This window comes from Pleurodeles waltl, chromosome 3_1, assembly GCF_031143425.1.
Source record: "Pleurodeles waltl isolate 20211129_DDA chromosome 3_1, aPleWal1.hap1.20221129, whole genome shotgun sequence".
In the NCBI taxonomy this organism is placed as follows: domain Eukaryota; kingdom Metazoa; phylum Chordata; class Amphibia; order Caudata; family Salamandridae; genus Pleurodeles; species Pleurodeles waltl.
The window spans coordinates 603,965,929-603,985,588 of record NC_090440.1 but is presented as its reverse complement, the minus strand read 5'-3'; the positions used below and the strand labels follow the sequence as shown (position 1 = coordinate 603,985,588).

Below are 19,660 nucleotides of genomic sequence, written 5' to 3'. Positions count from 1 at the left end.
CCTTTGGTCAATTAGTAACCATAATGATGGAAGGGATCCAAAAAAGCGGAAGGTGCAACCGTAACGGAGTCAAAACAGTGCAAAGGATTACACGTCCGACCAGACAGAGGAGAAAAAACAATCTAGCACTGGAGTTGATGCCCATGCACACTATCACCGAGAGGTTGTCACTGAACCTTGTGACTCAAAAGACTTCTTATAAGAAAAATAACTTGCACCACTCCGGACCCTACACTAGATGGCAGGAGTATGCACAGCATGTGTATTTACAGCCACACATGCCATCATTTTTCTTTTTGGTCCATGCACACTGTGGCCCGGAGTCACAGTGAAAACTGCAGGAACAACTCCTGGGCGTTGGCAGATCAGATCTCCTGTGTAACGACGTGCTACATCCCCATTTAGCCATTAAATTAGGGGCCAGGGGCAAGGTGTAAGAGCAGCAAAGAAAGTTACAGTTTGAATCCCGGAGTGGTCTGAAACCAAGGGGCCCTGAAGTGTGTGAAGCAGAGTGATTGATTTCTCGGACCTTAATACTTAAGGTAGAAGGTAAGGAAGACCTGCGGGGCTTCCATGTAGTCTTCATTTACTTCACTCAACTCCTGAAGTTGACATCTCTTTTCTATGGTAACCTTTGCCACATTTTAACACATGGATGTGCTGTATGTGCATTTCTGACAGGCAATTGATGCCCTGTGGTCTGTACAGCTGGTCCCAGGATTGTACATTTCACAACACTATGTTGTTGTTTGCTTTCTTGCTGTACTCACTAGGAGACACCTGATTTTGGCAAGACAAAACAAATGAGCTGCTCCGAGTCTCTCTCACAGCGTGATAACAACACTACTTTATTATATAAATAGCTTCCGTGTTATGACTCAGCAAGAGGAGCACTTCTATGCTGGGATTATCAAAGAACCTCTGCGAGCTGTGACTGAGATGCAGCCCTGCTGACTCCAATCTCCATCTTCACAAGGAGGATAACCAGTACTGGCTTCCTGACACCTAACACTAAGGTATGGGGGTCAGACTACCCCCAACAGATCTGGCAGAGGGTACTCCCGCTATACTCTCTTTGGTATAGTATAAGATACAAGGAGGAGTATGCAAACATTAGCAACAATTACCATGGTTGAATTATTTATATAGAGTGCCATTCTAATAATGTTGATTACAGTAGTACATCTCAACTTTCTAATCAGCACAGCACAGGCATTTTAAACAAGAATACAACCATTTCAATAGACGTTTTGAAAATGCTTTTCATACCTTTTTAGTGTTTACCTTGGGCATGCTAGAGTGACTAACGAAAGAGTTACATCTGCTCCCACCAATTCCTTAGGAATCAGAGTCGGGTTGAAGATTGCCAACAACATCTTTCTCTGGTCTGTTTGGGGGTTGTTTGTGGTACTGTGCGCTAGCCAAGGTATGTCAACCCTTACACTATGGGAACCCTTGGTTTTTCTGTGCATTATTCCTCCCCCTATCATCCTGAGGGAATTTCGATAGTGGAAAGGAAGAACCATAACTAAAGCAATCCTTAACAGCTACAGAATTAGGCTCACATCACAGTTGGATCCATCAACTGTTTGGAGTCCAGAAAGCTTTAAATAATCAGCATAGTAGATCTTTGGGTGTCAGATCGCCTACAAAGTGCTCTTCGGGGTCCAGATATATGTTCCAGATTTAGATAACCCTGACAAGGTGGGGGCTGATGCGCACTTTGACATCAATGAACATTTCACTGTTTTACAGAACTACATTCCTGGGATGAGTGCTCAAATGTGAATTCTAAACATCCTGCCACTGACGAAGTAAGGTACTCGACTGTGATTTTGCCACTGCTTGCTCGTTGTAAGCAGAAACGAAAAGTATGCATTGATTTAACCAGGCTCCATTGTATGGCCAGTCCTATACAGTAGGCCACAAGCATATCTGAGTAATTCCTGATCTCTTTTCTGTACCCTGCAAAGGATCCCTCTACATGCAATAAACAGTCCTAATATTTTTATTCCATGGATGGTGTCTTCTGATGCTGAACACCCACCTGTGCCTGTTTCTATTGCCAACACAGGACATGTTTCTGTTGTGGGTACACAGGGTCTCATTGCTACTATTGGCAACAAAATGATATATCATCAACAACCTTTGGAGGTATCTACAGACTCTCTTTGCCGCATGCCGCTCCTGTCTTTGCACAGAATTCCTGCGTTAACTTTGCAGACGCTGATTTTTCTTCAGATTCTTCACACAGTTACTTGCATGGTGTTCATTCACAATGGTTTTGGTTGGGGAAAAAACATATTTGAATCCTATCTGGTATCACCTTTGGATTAGTATTTAATTGTTTTTTCTCCTCATCTGGATTGGATTTGTAACAGTCTTCTTTCTGCTGTTAAATGAACTATCTCCCAGAACATTCTTCTCCATAACTGGTAGAAGACGTATTTACGCCCCATTCTTCCTCACATAAGGACCAAAGAGATGTGTCCCTTGTGACCATTACTGCACTCCCTGTCTATGATGGTATTGTTGGGGATAAGATGCCATATGACATTTTTTGTCACACAGAAACTTTACAAATTTCATATGTTTTTAAAACTGCTGTGGATGATTTCATTACCACTTGTGTTATATCTGATGACTGGATGTCAAGGCTGCTTCTAACATTTTACATGAACTGGAATCTTGCACAGTATTTGAAAATAAGGATTTGTATTTGAATTCTGCAGACTATGGTGAAATCTTATTTCAATTCTGTGGATTATGGTGAAATGTTTTGTTACTATTGTTATGCTCATCATTATTTACACTGAGAACGTACATCAAGTGCTGTCTTTAATTATCCACAGTGGGAGCACTGCCTAACACCACCTGCAGGGAGTCTCTTACTATACTTGAAAAAGTTTCTTTACTTTTCTGGTCATGGCCCCACAGAGCAAGTTTTGTTTTATTATAAATTAACACCATCCCCAGGAAAGAAAAATATGCTAACACAAACAAAATTAATTTATTCTGATTCCTTTCTTACCCAATTGACGTTAAAGGGTTACAAATATGGAAAGAAAACGTTGATTTAAAATTAATTTGGGGTACAAGACACTGACAGGTTCAGGGTATTGATGCTTTAATTCATGACTTGTTTGATTTCTAGCCAAATTATATTCTTAAACAAAACAGTACATTAATCTCACAGAACAGTTTAATGAGATGGTGCAGAATGGTGTAGGAAGCCGTCTCTTTCTATGGTATATCAAAATGAGATATACCGTGCAAAGAGTCCAGGGGTTCCCTTACTAGTGGACAGGGCTTATTCTAGCAATCCCAAGGAGCTCTTTTAGGGGGTAGTGTGGTCAAGCAACTTTAGGCTTATCAGAGAGGAGTGTGAGACACTTGCAAATACATACACAGTCAATAAATGAGACACACAACTCAATAAGGAGATCCACACCAATTTACAAAAAGTATCTTTATTTATGTTTTGGCACCAGAATTAATACGATCAGTTAAGTATGTTTTGAAAAGGTAAACTTTACAGTTCGGAAAAGTCGACAGTGCAATTCTTGAAAGCTGCGATGTTATCCTATGGCGGAAAAACAAATATGACAATCAGGCTTAGTACAGCGACTGACGGAACCAATTTCCTGGGCTTATGGTTGAGTAATGGGTGTGATCAGGATCACACCAGAAAGTCACAACAGGCGGCACTGGGGCAGCCGGGTGCAGAGGTGTAGTGCGGTGTTGGATGACCAATGTTAGTCAATGAGGATCAGTCCAGTTGAAAAGAGGCTGCAGGCTAGGACTGGGTTCCACTTTGGGCGAGCCACTGAGTGGGCTCAGGTCTTGCGATGCACGAGGACACAGGGACACCAGTGGTCCTCTTCTGCTCGGTCGGGGGCGGCCAGGTGCAGTGGGTTCTTGGACCATTGTGTGTCCGTTACCGGTGGCCTGGAGAAACACACTGCAGTCCTGGACTGGGGGACCAGTCCTGGTGAACCAGCAAGTGGGCTCAAGTCTCACGAGCCTGGGGGGGGAGGGGATGCAGAGACACCTGTGGTCCTCTTCTCCTCTGTCCAGGGCTGCAGGTGCAGAGGTGCAGTGGACCGCCACAGTTGCCATCACCAGAGGGGGTCACGGTTGAAGCAACCTGCACAAAGAGACTGTAGGTATCGGAGTTAAAGTTGCAGTGGGGAAACCCACGATTGACTGTCTCTGGAGAGGCTGAGGACCAGGTTGGCACTGTTGGTCCACTTCAACATGGGCTGGGAGGCTCAGGTGCAGTGGTGCTGTGCAGCAGCGGCTTTGTTGGTCCTGAGTTCTCTTCAGGGGTTCTAGGGTGCCTGCAATGGTGCAGATGTGCAGCTTCCCTTACTCCACGAGATTTCCCTGGTGCTGGGTTGAAGGCTGGTGGTCTTCCTTGGCTTTAAGAAGTTCAGCAGATGGAGGACGAGGCAACTTCGGCACAATTGTCGAAGTTGGCAGGTAGGCTGGCAGGGTTGGCACGGAGTCCCAGCGTTCCTTGTTCTGCCATTATCAAGATGGCATACTTTCAAAAGTTGGGTCCACATCAGGCAGCTCACCTTAGGGGTGAGACTGATCTGAGAGGTGGGCACGCATTTCTGGCTACTAATTTTCCCACCTGTCCAGGTGCCAAAGGGGCCCTGGGCAGGGGGTCCGCATTCTCTCCTTTGAGGGAAGCTATGTCAATATATCAAGGGTGGTGGGCTTCTTTAAAGCCCCCCACCCAGAAATGCAGATTTGCAGGTTATCCTGTTGGGACGGGCTGTGCTAACACCCTTGCCAAAGCAGAGTTTCTGTCCACCCAAGAGCAAAGGCTATCACCCGTGGGGTAAGAATCGTGTCTGGTGGTGGCAGGCTTGTTAGAACTACTCAGCCAGCAGACAGGTAGATGGTACACTTGCAGAGGGCATCTCTAAGGTGCCCACTGGGTACGTGTGTTAATAAATCCATCATTGGAATCTGTGGGGTTTATTAATACGAGACGTTTGATAACGAACATCCCCATTTTCAATAAAGCCATCATGTTGCTGGGTAATTTGTACTGACCAGTGTCCAGCACATGTACTTAAAATGGCTTCCCTGCCCACCCACTATGTCCAAGAATCGACATAGTAGGAGCATATCTGCTCTTGGAGTTATGTCCTCACATGCAATATAACGCACCCTGCCTTAGGGCTGTAAAGCCTGCTGTACAGGTGACTTACATATATTACATGCAGTGTTAGGGGGCATGGCACACAGGCTGTGTGCCATGTCATGGTACCATGTCAGCTGCACCACAACACTAATTCTTTGGTACCCATGCCCTAGGTAACAGGGGTACCATTTGCTAGGTACTTATAGGGGTGCCAGAGGTATGAACAATTGGGGAACAGCTGCACAGTTTGAAGTAATGAGATCTGGCACTGGGGACCTGGTTAGCAGGAACCCAGTGCACTTTCCGTCAAAAATGCCTTTGATACCAGGCAAAATATGGGGGTGATCATGTCAAAAAGGGGCATTTTCCTTCACTTTAAGGTTCCGAGGCGTGGGTGGTGTGGCCTGTTGACACTCATGGTTGTAATTCACATGTTTTAAGCTCTTTTGCGGGTTTTAAAGCTAGCACACCAGGCCCCAGATATGTCCTGTCACAATACTCGGGTGAATTAACTACCGACAGGGTGGGTAAGTTATGACGCCAATGGCTATATCATTCCACTTTGTCTGCTGTTAAGCAACATTTCTCTCTAATTTCTGAAAACATGGATTTGCAAGATTTTCTATTAGGTCCCAGATCTTCACATCCAAAAAGCTTTTTATATGCTATCTATAATGAAGTTTAAAAAATTTCACAACAAGTGGCTGAAAGATTGCATCAAATTGATAAAGAAAATTTAGAAAAGTCATTAGCTGTTGTTGATAATGCCATGACTACATTGTCAACTCGCATTTATTCACTGAATAATATTGTGTCATCTGCATTTGATATTACACAAAATGATATGTCTGCCCTCTTACATGATCAGAATTAATTAATATCGAGTTTGCAATTCATCTGAGCATTGTAGGTTTAAAAATCAAACAGATTACTATGGAAATATTTGAATGCAATAGAATTGTTCTTGCCTTACAATGTCACATTTCCAAGCAGTCCTAGCAAAGAAAGGCGCAACATACATTATTATTATTAACATAGAGCATTTAGAGCAATTACCTTTCACTGCAGCTGAGACACCATCAGATGCTTGGTTAATCCATGGTTTCATTTCTTTAAGGTTCTCTATGTTTCATTTCATGTCTTGTCTGAAACACTTTCAGGTAGGCTTCTCTTTGATTACAAATGTGTGGGTGGTGACCAGGACTTTTTTCTAAGTGGGAATGAATGCAGAGTTTCTGTGGGACTTTCATTACTTTCTAAAGAGATAACACTGCATGGCATGTGTAATGCATCAATGCCAACCTGGCGTGTTATTTGAAGGGTGCTCCCATATGCTTGATTAAGCCAGTGTTTTTGTTACTTTTCAAATGAAAGTTACTTTGTTTTGAACAACCAAGGTTGCTGTGGAATAAAGCCAGGGGTCCTCTTTATTGTAACAGTTTCCAAGGTCGTGACTTGCTGTATGAATGCATTATACCCGCCACACATACAGCAGCGGAAATAACTTTGCGGCCAACAGTCCCTACTTCCAAAATGAACTTTGATGGGCTAAGCAGACAGAAAGTTTTACTGTAGTATTAAACTCTGCCAAAGAAACTTTTGATCTCCATGTTGCACGATCATCTTCAGAAGTACTATCGCTGCTGCACACTAATTTGCAGCTGCATTTAGACGAACCTGTGCACCCCATTTTTAATGCTACAAACACTACTAGTGTAGTACACTTTTTTAAAGTGACTTGGTCTGGTTTCTTTCTGCTTTTCAGAGGGTACGTGGAGTGATTGTCTTAGCTACACTTTATTTTCAAGCGTTTTTTAAGGCATTCTGTTGGTGTTACTCCTAATTGCTGTTTTGGTTCTATTTTTATTCCTCCACAATTGATGTTCCACAGCAAGGCCAAATGGTCATGCAGTTCCACATGTCCTACTGTGCCATAAACGTATGGTGCAGTACTTTGGACTGTCTTTGCTACTGAAATTGAACAACAACTGGTCTTTGTCTTTCCTAACCATGCAGTTTCAGGGCGTGCAGCTTGTGTTCAAATGTCTCAGGTGCTCTTTCGAGTACACACTTAACATTTGCAACTGGATCAGACTAGGGACATTGATATGATAGTGTCTCCACTGACATTCAGTGTTGTCCTATGTCGTTACCTTTTCTGCAAAATGCTTGCTATGAGTTGCCCATGCCAGACTGGGTGGATGCTTTTGGTCCAGGATTAGTGTAGACTGGCTCATGAGCTGAGGCTATTATTCTGGCACCTCTGTCTTTCCTCTTTGGAACTTGCTCTCCAGGCTATTGTGGATCTGTCCTCTGCAGATGCAGGTTTCCTCCGGGACCCAAATGACTTTCCAGACTTGGTGGTCCTCCCAGGGTTATTATCCTGTAGTACAGATGTCTCAGATTTCTTTATTTCAGCTTTTGCTTTTAAATTAGCTTTATAGTAGTTTGAGGGAATTTTTAATTGACATTTTTAGGTTGAGAGAAAGCGTACAACATCTTATATACCTTTAATGAATACTTCTTCTGTGGGCTTAAAACCATTTCATTTGTTCATTTCAGTGTCATTTAAAAATCTATGCTTGCTATTGGTCAGTCATGCCTCTTTGTCTCCCCCTTTTCCCTTTGGGAGCAGGCACCAACTACTGTATAATTAAGCTTTGTCATGTTCATCTGTTGTTTGGGGGATTTTTTTCTCCATTTCCTGTCTGTGTTCGGTTAAGCTTCCCTTCTCATTTGTAAAGCATTCTTTCTCTCAGCTTAGCTTTGCTGTAAACAGGGCTGTATTTTCTCTTCGTCAGCTCTCTGCGCCCTCTCTCAGCTGCCTGGCTCCCGCCCTTCCTTGTTTTCCTCAGGCTACTGAATCCCAAGACACTTTGACACCCCCCCTCAATTCCACGCCCCAAGTTTTCACAGTGCCACCAAGCCTCGTGATTTGTGATACCTGGGGTCACTGAACGCCAAGGCGGAATCCTTGTGCCACTGAAAGTACTTCCTCTTTGATTCCTTGGGTCGTCAATGCCCAGGTTACTGGGTACCCCAGATCTGTTATACTCCTGTTTCTACCCATATAATTTCTCACAGAATTCTCTGACTCACTATCTTCTCACATGAGAGCTCCTTGCACCCCCCCTACCCCGCCGCACCAAATCCAAGGAGAGGACAACCAGTTACCTTACCTCTCCCACGAGTGTGTATTTTGTGCCACGTTTCTTGACTGACACCGAATTTCTCAATAGCAATTTCATTTTCTGTTAAATGTATGGATCACAACAGTGAATAGAGTGGACTTCTTCTCTATGTGTTTGTTTCGGACCCGGATTCTTTAGGGGGCGGTTCCCCGGACACCACAAAAAGGGGGGCATGCTGCCCTTGCAAGGACGGTGCAGTAATTCTGACCACATTGTCAAGAATTCTGCACAGTTTTTTTGTTCAAGAATTATGCACTCTCTGAAAGAGCCACTACCCAATTTAGGCACTCGCCAAACACACAAAAGTGCTTTCCTCAGTTATCCGATGAACTGTGTGCACTCTCAATAGCACTGCATTTTCTGTAGAGTTATCATTACTTTTTATTTAATTGTGCACATCTTCATAAATTCCAATAAAAGGAGTTTCACACATTCTTTTCAGATACAGTAACGTAAACAAGGAAACGTAGGTCAGAGGTCTTGAGAATTGTTTGTTTATTTTGTGGCTAAACGAGAGAAGAATTGCTTGCTTCTAAGTACAGCCAGCTCACTCTTGCATTGTGTTTGTTAAATCTGGTGCTAGTAAAGCCAATCAGAGTTTAAATGACAATGCGCTATAGAAACAAAATATCTTTGAGCCATTTATTGGACAGACAAAAGTGGCATGCGAAGAGATCCTTACAATGGCTGGCTGCCAAGATAAATTCTGTATATTTTTTAATATTGCAATCCAAACGTTCTTAACTTACATTAGGAAACGTATAGATTGTTTGCTCTACAATCGGTTGAATGTCCTGTATTTAGTGCTCACCGCTGACGCCAGCAGTGATCTGAAGTTCACATCTCGGCAAGGCAGGCTTAGCCTTTCATTCTTCTGTGGTCGGTAGTTAAGTTCCGTTAAGCAGGATGATGGTAGCATATCTTATCTAGAGAGCCTATAATTATAAAAGTGTGTTATGTAGCGCAGTAAAAGAATGACTTTTCATTATTTACTTTTCAGATGAACAAGTCCAGAGTTTTCTTCCACTGAACGCAGCTTCTTGTAGCTGTGCAGCCCTAGCCAACTGCGCAGACGAAGAAGAGGAAAAGAATGGCTTAAAAAAATACATAAAAAGCAACCCTCTCTGCACAAATAAGCTGCACTCAGAAGATTACTCAGATCCGGTCTACACAACTTCAAGTCAAGAAGCTGACTTCCGCTGTGGTCAGATCTTCAAAACTAATTTAAACAAATTCTGGGCAATATTCGTCTTCTACATTTCTGAAGTCATTAACACATAGAGATTAGTCAAATCGAGTAGATTATCGTTGAGACTATGACAGTATTAATTTTCATTCCTTTCCTTCCTTAATCCCTTGATTATTATTTTTTTAACTCGCTTGTTTTCCTTGTCACCGTATCACCTTTATATTTGTATTTTTTCGTTTTATGTTTATTTACTACCTTTCGGTTCTCTTTGCTTTATCCTGTAATCTTTCCAATTTCCTTTTTTTTATAACAATTAAATAGCTTTATTTTATCATTTATTTTCAATAAGGTGTCCTCTAGGGGCTGTTCTGCGCATTACAGTAAAGACACTACAATATTTGCTGCACTCAATCTCGTCCCATAATGCTTTGTGGGGCATTCCTTTTACAAAACATTTTTGCCCATAAATCACTGCACAATGTGCACTTTCTGTATAGGTCATTTCTGGGCCCCCACACTAGATTTGAGAGGGGGGAGGTGGTTTGGAGGGAGGGAACCCCAAAATAATAATTGTAGGAAGCTGGCCTGGTGTGTGGTGGGTACCCAAGGTACTTACACCTTATACCAGGTATCATCTCTTAGGGAAGTGTAGGCAGTGCCTAGGAACCAGGCTCTCTAGAGGTAGCTGTGGAAGAGCTGCCAAAGGCTTATCTAGGAGACATACAAAGCTCATGCAATATCACTGTAGTCACACAGCACTTACACACATGAAAGGAAACACTCAGTTATACAAAAATAAAGGTACTTTATTTTTGGCACAGATTATCACAAATCACTAGACAACTGACCCACCTTTAGGAGGTAAGTAATACACTAAATATATACACCTGCAATCAAAAATAGGCATAGAAAAGGTCAGATAACAGTGCAAACAGTAATAACTAATAGTGACCCTAGGGGGAGCACAAACCATATACTAACAAAATGGAATGCGAACAAGGTATTTCCACCTAGGTACGATGTGTAGAGGGGTGTTGGGGTTATTAGAAAACCACAAAGGTAAATACCACTGTACCCCCCCAGTGACCAGGAATGCAGGAGTAAAACACTGGATTTTCCCCCAAACCACCCAAAAGGAGGAAAAGAAGAAAAAGAAGACACCCAGAAAAGACTGCAAGAAAACCAGTAGGGGATTCTTGAAGAGAAAACCTGTGGAGAGAGGGGACCAAGTCCAAGAGTCACAGTGGCGTCCAGGAGGAGTAGGAGGTACTACCCACCCAGCTGTGGATGCAGGAGTTGGTCGACAGTTCTGAAGAAGCGGTCAGCACTGCAGCCCAGGAGCCGGTGAGGAGTTCCAGATGGATGCAGAAGATGTCCTACGCCAAAAAGGAAGATTGTAGACGGGTGTTGTGCAGGATTTCCACCAACAAGCTTTAGCAAAGGCAAACTTGCGGTGGAAAAGAGGTGTTGCCGGGGACCAGCAAGGCTCAGGGAGCAACATGGAACCCTTAGTGTCGCAGAGAGTCCACAGGAGCAAAGGCAGCACCCACAGGAGTCCCACAGGACGGGGACACAGAAGCCACAGAAGAAGCCCATGTAGCACTACAAAAGTGGATCCCACGCTGCAGGAGATCCATGCAGGAGGCTGGGATTTGCAGGAAGGAGTGTTGGGGACTGGAGCTGCATGTCGCCTGAAGATCCCTTGGAGGAGACGCAAACAAGCCTTGCCAGCTGCAAGGGACGCAATGCACGGGGTACTGTCCTGTGTGGGAAGGCAAAGGCTTACCTCCACCGAAGTTGGACAGCTGGCAGAGGACCAAGAGGACTACTCTGACCACCACCTGTGATGCAGGATCCGCGCAGCTCACCAGGAGAGTTGATCCACGCAGCTGGTCATCACTTGTTGTAGGTGCCTGCAGTTGCAGGGAAATGACTCCTTCACTTCAAGGGAGATTCCTTCTTCTTCTTCTTGTGCAGGATGAAGAGTTGCAGTCTTCTGAGAATATGAGGATTTGACAACTCCTCAGAGCCATGCAAAATAACCTCCGTTCCACAGAAATTAAAATGGGCATTCTCACCGTTAGGATTGATGCTATATTCCACATACTGGATAAACAATACCAGACTCACAGAGATGGAACAGAGGATCTCCTACACAGAAGACAGCCTTAAAGTTAAAGGATACATAATACGTAGCATAGAAAACGTGCTTCATGTTATCATGGCTAGAAACGAAGACTTGCAAGCGAGATCCTGCCGCAACAACATTCATATATTGGGGTGGGCCAGAGTCAACTAATATGGCAAATTGTAATAGAACCTTTAGAAATAGATGAAATTAGCCATAGCTGGGTTCCTCAGCTGGCAAAGCGGCGGGACTGGATGGCCTACAGCCCAATTCTATAAGCTATATGCCAACATCCCTATTAGCTGTGAAGAAAGTGTCTAGTTTGGACATGGTCACTTCAACATTTTGCTCACTGGTACATAGTTTTTCTGACTGAGGTGCACTAGGTCTCCAGTGCCAGTGCTCTTTCCCTAAAACATGTAGCAAAATGTGTACAATTGGCCCACATTCTTGTACCCCCCGGTGCGAAGGGCCTAGGTACTGAAGAGGGCCCTTTAGGGCTGCAGCATGTATTGTGCCACCCCCAGGGATGCCCCTAAAAAGTTGCACACAGCTGCTATTGCAGCCTGCATGTCCTGGTGCAAGACAGGCAAAAACACAACATGGCACACCCATTGTGTGCCATGGCCCACTCACTGCATCTAAACGTATGTAAATCACACCTACAGCAGGCCTTAGAGCCCTAAGGCATGGTGCATATCTGCATGAGCATATATGCCCCTGTGATGTCTAGTTCGATTACTGGATATTGCAAGTGAACAGGAAAGCCAGTTTGAGATATGTACTGGACACTTGCTGTTACAAGTTTCCCAGCTACATAGTGGCTTAGTTGAAACCTATGGTGTTTAATATCACACCTCTCACCGTAATAAATCCATGCTGATACCAGCCTTGGATTTATTATGACATACACCTAGAGGGTATCTTAGAGGAGGCACCTGAAACCTACTGGCCCCTTAGTATGATGGCTGACTGGTACCAACCAGCCTGCCACCACAGACATGTTTCTGAGCCCCTGTAGGTGAGAGCTGCCACTCCTGGAGATCAGAAACAATGCCTGCTGCGGAGGAAGGTGTTATAACCCCGCCGCCTTTGGTATGCGACCCAGGCTTCCCAGATCTGGGAGTTGCCACCCTATGCCCTGAGGCACACTTGGCATTAGAACAGGTGGGAAAATTAGTTTTGCAGTAGGAGTGTTCCACATCTGGGCTAGCCACACCCCTATGATGGGCTACCCAAAGTAGACACTCGAAGAAGGGTTCCACTATCTTGATTTTGGTGGAACTTGGAATTCTGTGACAGGACTATGCCCACTTCCCACAGGAAGTGGTCATATAGGGGGTAAGGGTACATAGCCCATTGGCTACTACTCTACACTCTCCTAAATGCCCCTAAATGGAATATTTAGGTAGCCCCCTGACACCAGAAGAACAGATTTGTGTTACCCAAGAAGAAGAGGACAAAGAAGTTGCAGCTGTGAGGACTCCAAAGCCTCAGAGGTTTTCAAGCACTTCACCAGCCCGTCAGCATCTCCCTTGGAGTGGAGAGGCCACTTCCCTGCTTCCTGCAGGCACCAACCCCAATGTCCAGTTCACTGTTCTGCAGACCATCTGGTTCAACAACAGAGCAGCCGCTGAGGAGAAGGTCACCATGCTCCAAGAGGCCAGTCCTGTCTCCACCAAATGAGAATACACCAGGACCAACCAGAGGCGTCCTGCACCAATACCTGGGGTACCGGATCCCTTGCAGTCGACAAGGCTTGTTGAAGTCCAATCCAGATTCCAACTTTGCATCCGAAGGTCAACCGTCGAGGGACATCAGTACTGCAGAGGACATCGTTCAGAGGACTTTGGCTGTCTTGTTTTGTCCCTCTTCTTGCAGGTCCACCAAAGAACAGTGGGCACCTTGATGCAGGAGCACTGACAACAAAGACCCGCTGCACCCGAGCTCCACAGCCCGGGTCCACAACATCAGACCGCGGTTCCCTTGCTCCCAGGGCACCAATCAACTGAGCCCCCAGTGGAGAGCTTCGGGACTTGTCCACAAGCGCCCCCTTGCAGTCTCTTTCTAAGTAGACCCCCTTTGTTGCCAGCTGTGCAGTGTGCTAGACACCCAACTTCACAAGCACCACTGCACCCGGACACCCCAGGGCAGGTAAAATTGTATCGCTGATCTTGCCTGCACCCCTAGCACATTACAATCCACCGTGGACCCCAAGAACTGCTTGCAACGATCCCTTTGCAGTAAAAGTACTTTGGAACCTTTTCCAGGAAAAAGTGCAATTGAGTAAAACTGTTACTTACTTGCTAAGTCTATACAACTGAAACAGAACTTATCTTCTCTGAAGTTGTATGGTGTTGAAACAATATATAAACAAAGTATTTTTCTAAACATTGTTTTCAAGTTCCTTCTTGAGTGTTTGTCTCATTTATCAACTCTGAGTGTTCAACGAATGCTTAGCACTAGCCTCTGATAAGCCTAACTGCTCGCCCACACTACCACAAAAGACAGCTTTTGGGATTACTACTTTTATCCCTGTAAACCAATAAGGGTTGTCTGTAGTATCTGCATAGTGTTCCCCTACATTTGGTACACAGCATAGATAGATAGCTTCCTACAAGCTGCATTTAAGGAAGGTGGAAACTGACAATCTCCCCATCCCATGATCGAAGCAATCCTGGTAACGCAGTTGAAACCAGATAAACCAGGCCTTAAATGCAAATCATATAGATCACTGCCATAACTAAGTTGTGAAAATTCTTCCTAAGCGTCATCTGCACTGCTGCCCGATCAGGTCAGACCTACCCACTCTGGTTTTACACCAGGGTACTCCACATCCCACAATCTGCATACCCTTTTTCCACTATTTAGCGGTCTAGACCCTTAGCGGAATGCAGTAGCAGTGTTCTTAGATGTGACCAAGGCATTTGACTCCCTTGAATGGGAATATCTATTTACCATACTAGTAAGAAGGGGACTACCTTAAACTGAAATCGACTGGATTAAACATCTGTACACTACCCCAGCCAAAATCTGGATCAGCAATATTAATGAGTCACCTAAACTAATTTCTATAGGTAATCGTCAAGGATGCCCACATTTGCCTATCCTATTTGCTTTGGGTCTGGAGTCTCTGGCAGCAAAATTCAGATAGACCACTCCAAATATGCCTTACGATATTCAAGCAGACACGTCCTGATGTCTTTATATGTGGGTGACATGAGGCTTTATCTTAATGACCCATATATCAGTCTAAACCTGGTGATGTAGGAATATATCTTATTTGGCAAAATGCCTAGTGTGAGAATTAAATGGAAAACGTCCAAGTATTCTCTCCTCACAAATAATGTAAAGATCTTCACTTTGGACTACCCTCTGGAGTGGTACATCGGTTCTTTCAAATACCTGGAAATATGGATTCATGGTGACTCACAGTTGGTACTACGGGATAATTATAGAGTGACACTTACCAAGATCACAGAAAAAAATAATCACCCTCCCTGTGTCATTTGCAAGGAGCATAAGTCTTATGAAAATGGGTATTCTGCCCAAATTATGGTACCTTTTCATAAATATTTCCATAACCCTCACCAAGGCCTTCCTTTACACATTCAAAATGCAACTGAGACACATGGGTGGGGCCTTTGGATACCCTTCTGTGCTAAAGACTCAGAGGTATGAGCAGGATGGTCACTCCTGACTTTCCGATAGAACCTAAATCTCTCAAACCATTAGAAAAGCTGCTGGGAGCCACATTCATTAGGAATATAATCTTCAATCTATCTGGCTGCTCAGCTGTAATTTCCAGAAAGGAAACACTATGCTAAAACACAATGGGAAGAGAACATGGGGCCAGAGATAACATTAGACGTGAAAAATCTGTTGTACCCAGATGGGCACGTTGTCACCAAATAGTAGATTATGCATCATTCACTGCAAGACTCTCCCGCAAGCATAATATACACTGATCTCACTGTGGCAAAGTTGCCTTTGAGAAGATTTATGGGATGGCGGGGCTACTTTTTTGCACCTAGCAAGGGCATGTGAGGAGGTATTGGTTCACTGGAAGGAGAAAGTATCCCAATTGTTGAGCCAAATGACATACCATTAGATTCTTGGCTGGTTTTCCCAGATCCCTACGGCTCTTAGGAAACTACTCACTCTAGAGTTATGAATAGTCACTGTCCCAAACTTGAAGGACTGACTGGACTTGCAAATGACGTATGCCGAACTTCTGCACTGTACATTTAAAACAAGAGATGTATGGAGCAGTTGAAAACCTACTTGTTACAGATTACATTATAGCACCAGATACTGTTTTGCTCCAAGGTGTTATTTGAGAATTCAGTCATCATTGTACAAATCAGAAAGATGGAACAGTGATGAGAGTAAATAATGTGACAGCTGGGAAGTGAAGAGTCAGGGGTCGGGGTTACCATCATGTAATAATAAAAAACTGATTGTTCATACAAATGATTACGATTTGTAAGGTATGCATGCTGCTTGGTTTGCAAGATGTGCATATTGGATTTATTGTGATGGAAAAACTTGCTCTTCTATAAGATGTCTGGCTATATCAAACTATGCCAATACCATGTATCATTGCAAAAATAACAACCTTCTCGATGTACTGTTCTGTTAAATGCAAGAACAAAAATAAAGTAGAAAGGAAAAAATCCTATTTCAATGGAGACTCTGAAAGTCAAGAATTGTGTTTTGTAATTTGAAGTTTAGGTGCTCCATGTAGTCTGTTCTGGATTCGGCAGAGGCGGTAAAGATGAAGGGGGTCTTTGTGGACTATAGTTATTTCAACTCCAGGCATGTTTTGGCAGTGATGCCTGGAGAGCTTCTATCTGGCAGGGATGCCTGCCATGGCCAGCCATGTTTTGGTAAGGAAGAGGAGGTATGGGACGGTGTCTTGCAGCCGGTACCAGATCTCTGTGGCGTGTTTGCTGAGTGAGCCGGTGTTGAGGAGCATGAATGCTATTGGTGAGTCTAGGATGAAAGGGGTTGTTTGTTGATAGGTGTTAGTGTGTATGGGGTGTTTGTAATGGATAGGTTCTTCGTTGGCATTGCGGACAAGCGTGGTTCAGTTGAAGAGGCAAAGACACTAGGTGAAGGCCCCTTCCGTGTGGTGTGGTGCGGTGCGCCAAAAGAGGGTGGTGGAGTGTCTGAGGTTTAACCCATGAAGGAGGGTGGCTGTGTAGTGGTGGGTCGGGGGAGCAGGGTTTCTGGTGCTGGGTGCTGTCCAGGCACAGAAGGGCTTGCGCCACAAGCCTGTGCAGTGGTCACTATTAAGTGGCTCTTGGGAAGTGGGGAGGAGCGCAGGGAGCGACAGAGGCACGAATGAGCAGGAAGGCGGGAGCGCTGTGAGGGTGGGAAAGGGCTGCAGAGAAGTTGGAGAGATGACTAAGGTAATAAAAGCAGAACAAGCAATCGCGCAGAGGCAAAAGAGCGAGACAAACAGCACACAAAAGTCAGAGAGGGAGAGAAAAGAGTGAGGGATATGGTGCAAAGAGGGAAAAGGAGGGAGAGAAACAGCACAGAATGAGAAAAGAGTGAGAGAAATAACACAAAGTGGCAAAAAGAGTGAAAAAACGCACAGAACAGTCACAGAAATGGCAGAAACATGCAAAATGAGCAGGGAACACAGCACATAAATGTCACAAACAGGCAAACCAAGCAAACGAAATTGCACATAAGAGTTGCAGTAAGAGTCAGAGGAAAAGGTAGGAAGAGGTCACACTGGTGTCAAGGGCAAACCAGTCGGCAGCACTCCAGATGACGGTCCTCTCGGCTCCTTGGGCCCCGGATGCACGACAGAATGAGTCAGTAGGGATCCGAAGCATGGCTGAGCGAAACTCTTCAATCTGAAGCAGTATGGCATTTGGCCCTGGGAACTCAGTTTTGCTGGTACAAGTTACCAGATCGTCTCCAAAATCACCTGAGCGAGATTGAGAAAGAGTGGCGTCAAGGGGCGGAGTCCAGCTTAGATTTCTTGTGTTTCTTTTTAGATTTACCTGATGACTTAGACTGTGAAGAAGATCAGTCTCCAGCCTCTAAAGCAGCTCTGACAAATCCAGGAACAAGACTGGGAACAACCCTTGAACAGGGACAGTGACTTGGAGTGGCCACAACAGTCTTCTTATGCCTGTTGACGCAGAGTTTTTGCCTCGCATTCCCTGATGGCCTTCAAATTCATCGACACACAGTCGGTGTAGGTCTTGGAGTCGTGGCTCAGCCCCAGGTACAAGCACATCTGGTGGGGTCTGTCACAGACATTTGTTTGCAAAAGTCTCTTCAGGGATTAACACCTGTAGTTTCTGGGGGGGACCTCCCTTGCACACTGGATAATATGAGGTGAAATGTCTCTGAAAGACACAAAAGGACCTCTGGATCTGCATCTGGTGGCACAGAAAGAGAGGAACTAACGTCAAAGTGAGAGAATGGTGCTTATCTAGGCCCCAGAGGTCATTTCCATAGCAGAATGGCATCCGTTTGGAGCTGCAATGTTACACTTTCCGGCAAGCAGAGGTACTGCTGAAAAGATTTTGGATTCAGTCCGACACCTAGATAGTATGCAAAAGGTAAGAAATCTGTGGCTAGAATTCTCTACTAGAAAGGGCAAATTTCCAACAGGTTTCAGTAATATTGACATAGATAATAAATCAGAAACAAGACTGACACAAATGAGGAGCTTGCTGCTTTGATTATGCGTGACCTGAATATGCTTTCAGCATGCAGTACAACACTACCTCTGCAACATTTCAAAGACCTCAGAACGGCGCATGAAGAAAATAAGTCTATTTAGTTACAACAAGTTCAAAAGAGACCATGCAGTGATCTGTGTATAATAAGGACCTGCAAAGGCTTGAATCACTGAACACAGACCGTAAGAGAATTATATACAGTTACCAGACTCCTTCACTCTTAGCTTCAGGGATTTAGCATATGAGTTCGCTGCAATCTAAGACACAGGATTACAACGCATGTGTGGTAATGAAAAAAAACAAAAACACTTTTACACCACAAAGCCTTGTAGACATAGAACAGAATCAAGTGATTATGGTATGGCCAACCTTGATCAGTTGCATCAAACCCCCGAGGCTCAAAACCATTAGAGGGAGCAGTGGAGTGCATTAGAGCAGTCTCTCCACATTGGTAACATAACAGAGTGTTTGGGTGTAAAAATATGATGTGTCACACTAAAAGTAGTTAAATCTTCTGCCCAGTAAAACAATGCTGCTGGAGCTCGGTCATGTATTAGCGGTACAACGCAAAGTGAATTTGTTGGCTACATAGCCTGCATCACATATTACCCACACTATACAATCAATTACAATAAAGATAACTCAAATATGGCTGAATTCTGCTCACACACGATATTGTGTACCGTGGGCACTCAAGCCTGATGACATGAGCTTTTTCTGTGCTCTGGCTGAAATGTTGCGCACTCCAGCAAGAAAAAAACACCCAACTGTTTAACTAGTTTTCAGCCATATTCCTAATCCAATGCACAAATACACATCTAGTGTAATCAAAAGAATTGTGTACTTCTATGACTGTTCCCGTTAATGACATAGCTAAACTAACCTAATAGGCCATTTAAAAAATAAACTCATATATCCTAAAAAGAGGCTGGGTGTTAAGGACATAGCTAGGGTAAACACACATTGTTAACAAAATGTGTTGCAGGTCCAAAGTTGCACTTCCTGCAAAACCTTTAAAACATACACTTGTCACAGAGGACATTAAACTCACCATTCCTTTGTAGCTACGATTTTAGCACCATTTTGTTCCGATGAATATCGATTACAAGGCAATAATTCAAATCCACTTTCAGTTGCAAACATTCTTAAGTAAATAAATACCTGAGAAATACAGTATAAATAATATGATTACCTACAATTGTCAAAGTTTGATTTTCATTTCCACAAGAAACATTATGTGCTTGCACGCTCCACCATTGTCACTTGTTTTCTAGAGTGTATTTT

At 44.0% G+C, this 19,660-nt stretch overlaps 1 protein-coding gene across 3 annotated transcripts in view; it reads right to left on the bottom strand.

Annotated features, from left to right (window-relative positions):
- KMT5B (lysine methyltransferase 5B) overlaps nt 1-19,660 on the bottom strand; it is a 326,116-nt gene that overhangs the window by 178,119 nt on the left and 128,337 nt on the right. For all 3 annotated transcript variants that reach the window (XM_069223050.1, XM_069223048.1, XM_069223049.1), the window contains one exon: nt 19,428-19,537. In XM_069223050.1, coding sequence (XP_069079151.1) covers nt 19,428-19,537 — 110 coding nt within the window. The remainder of the gene's footprint in view (nt 1-19,427; nt 19,538-19,660) is intronic.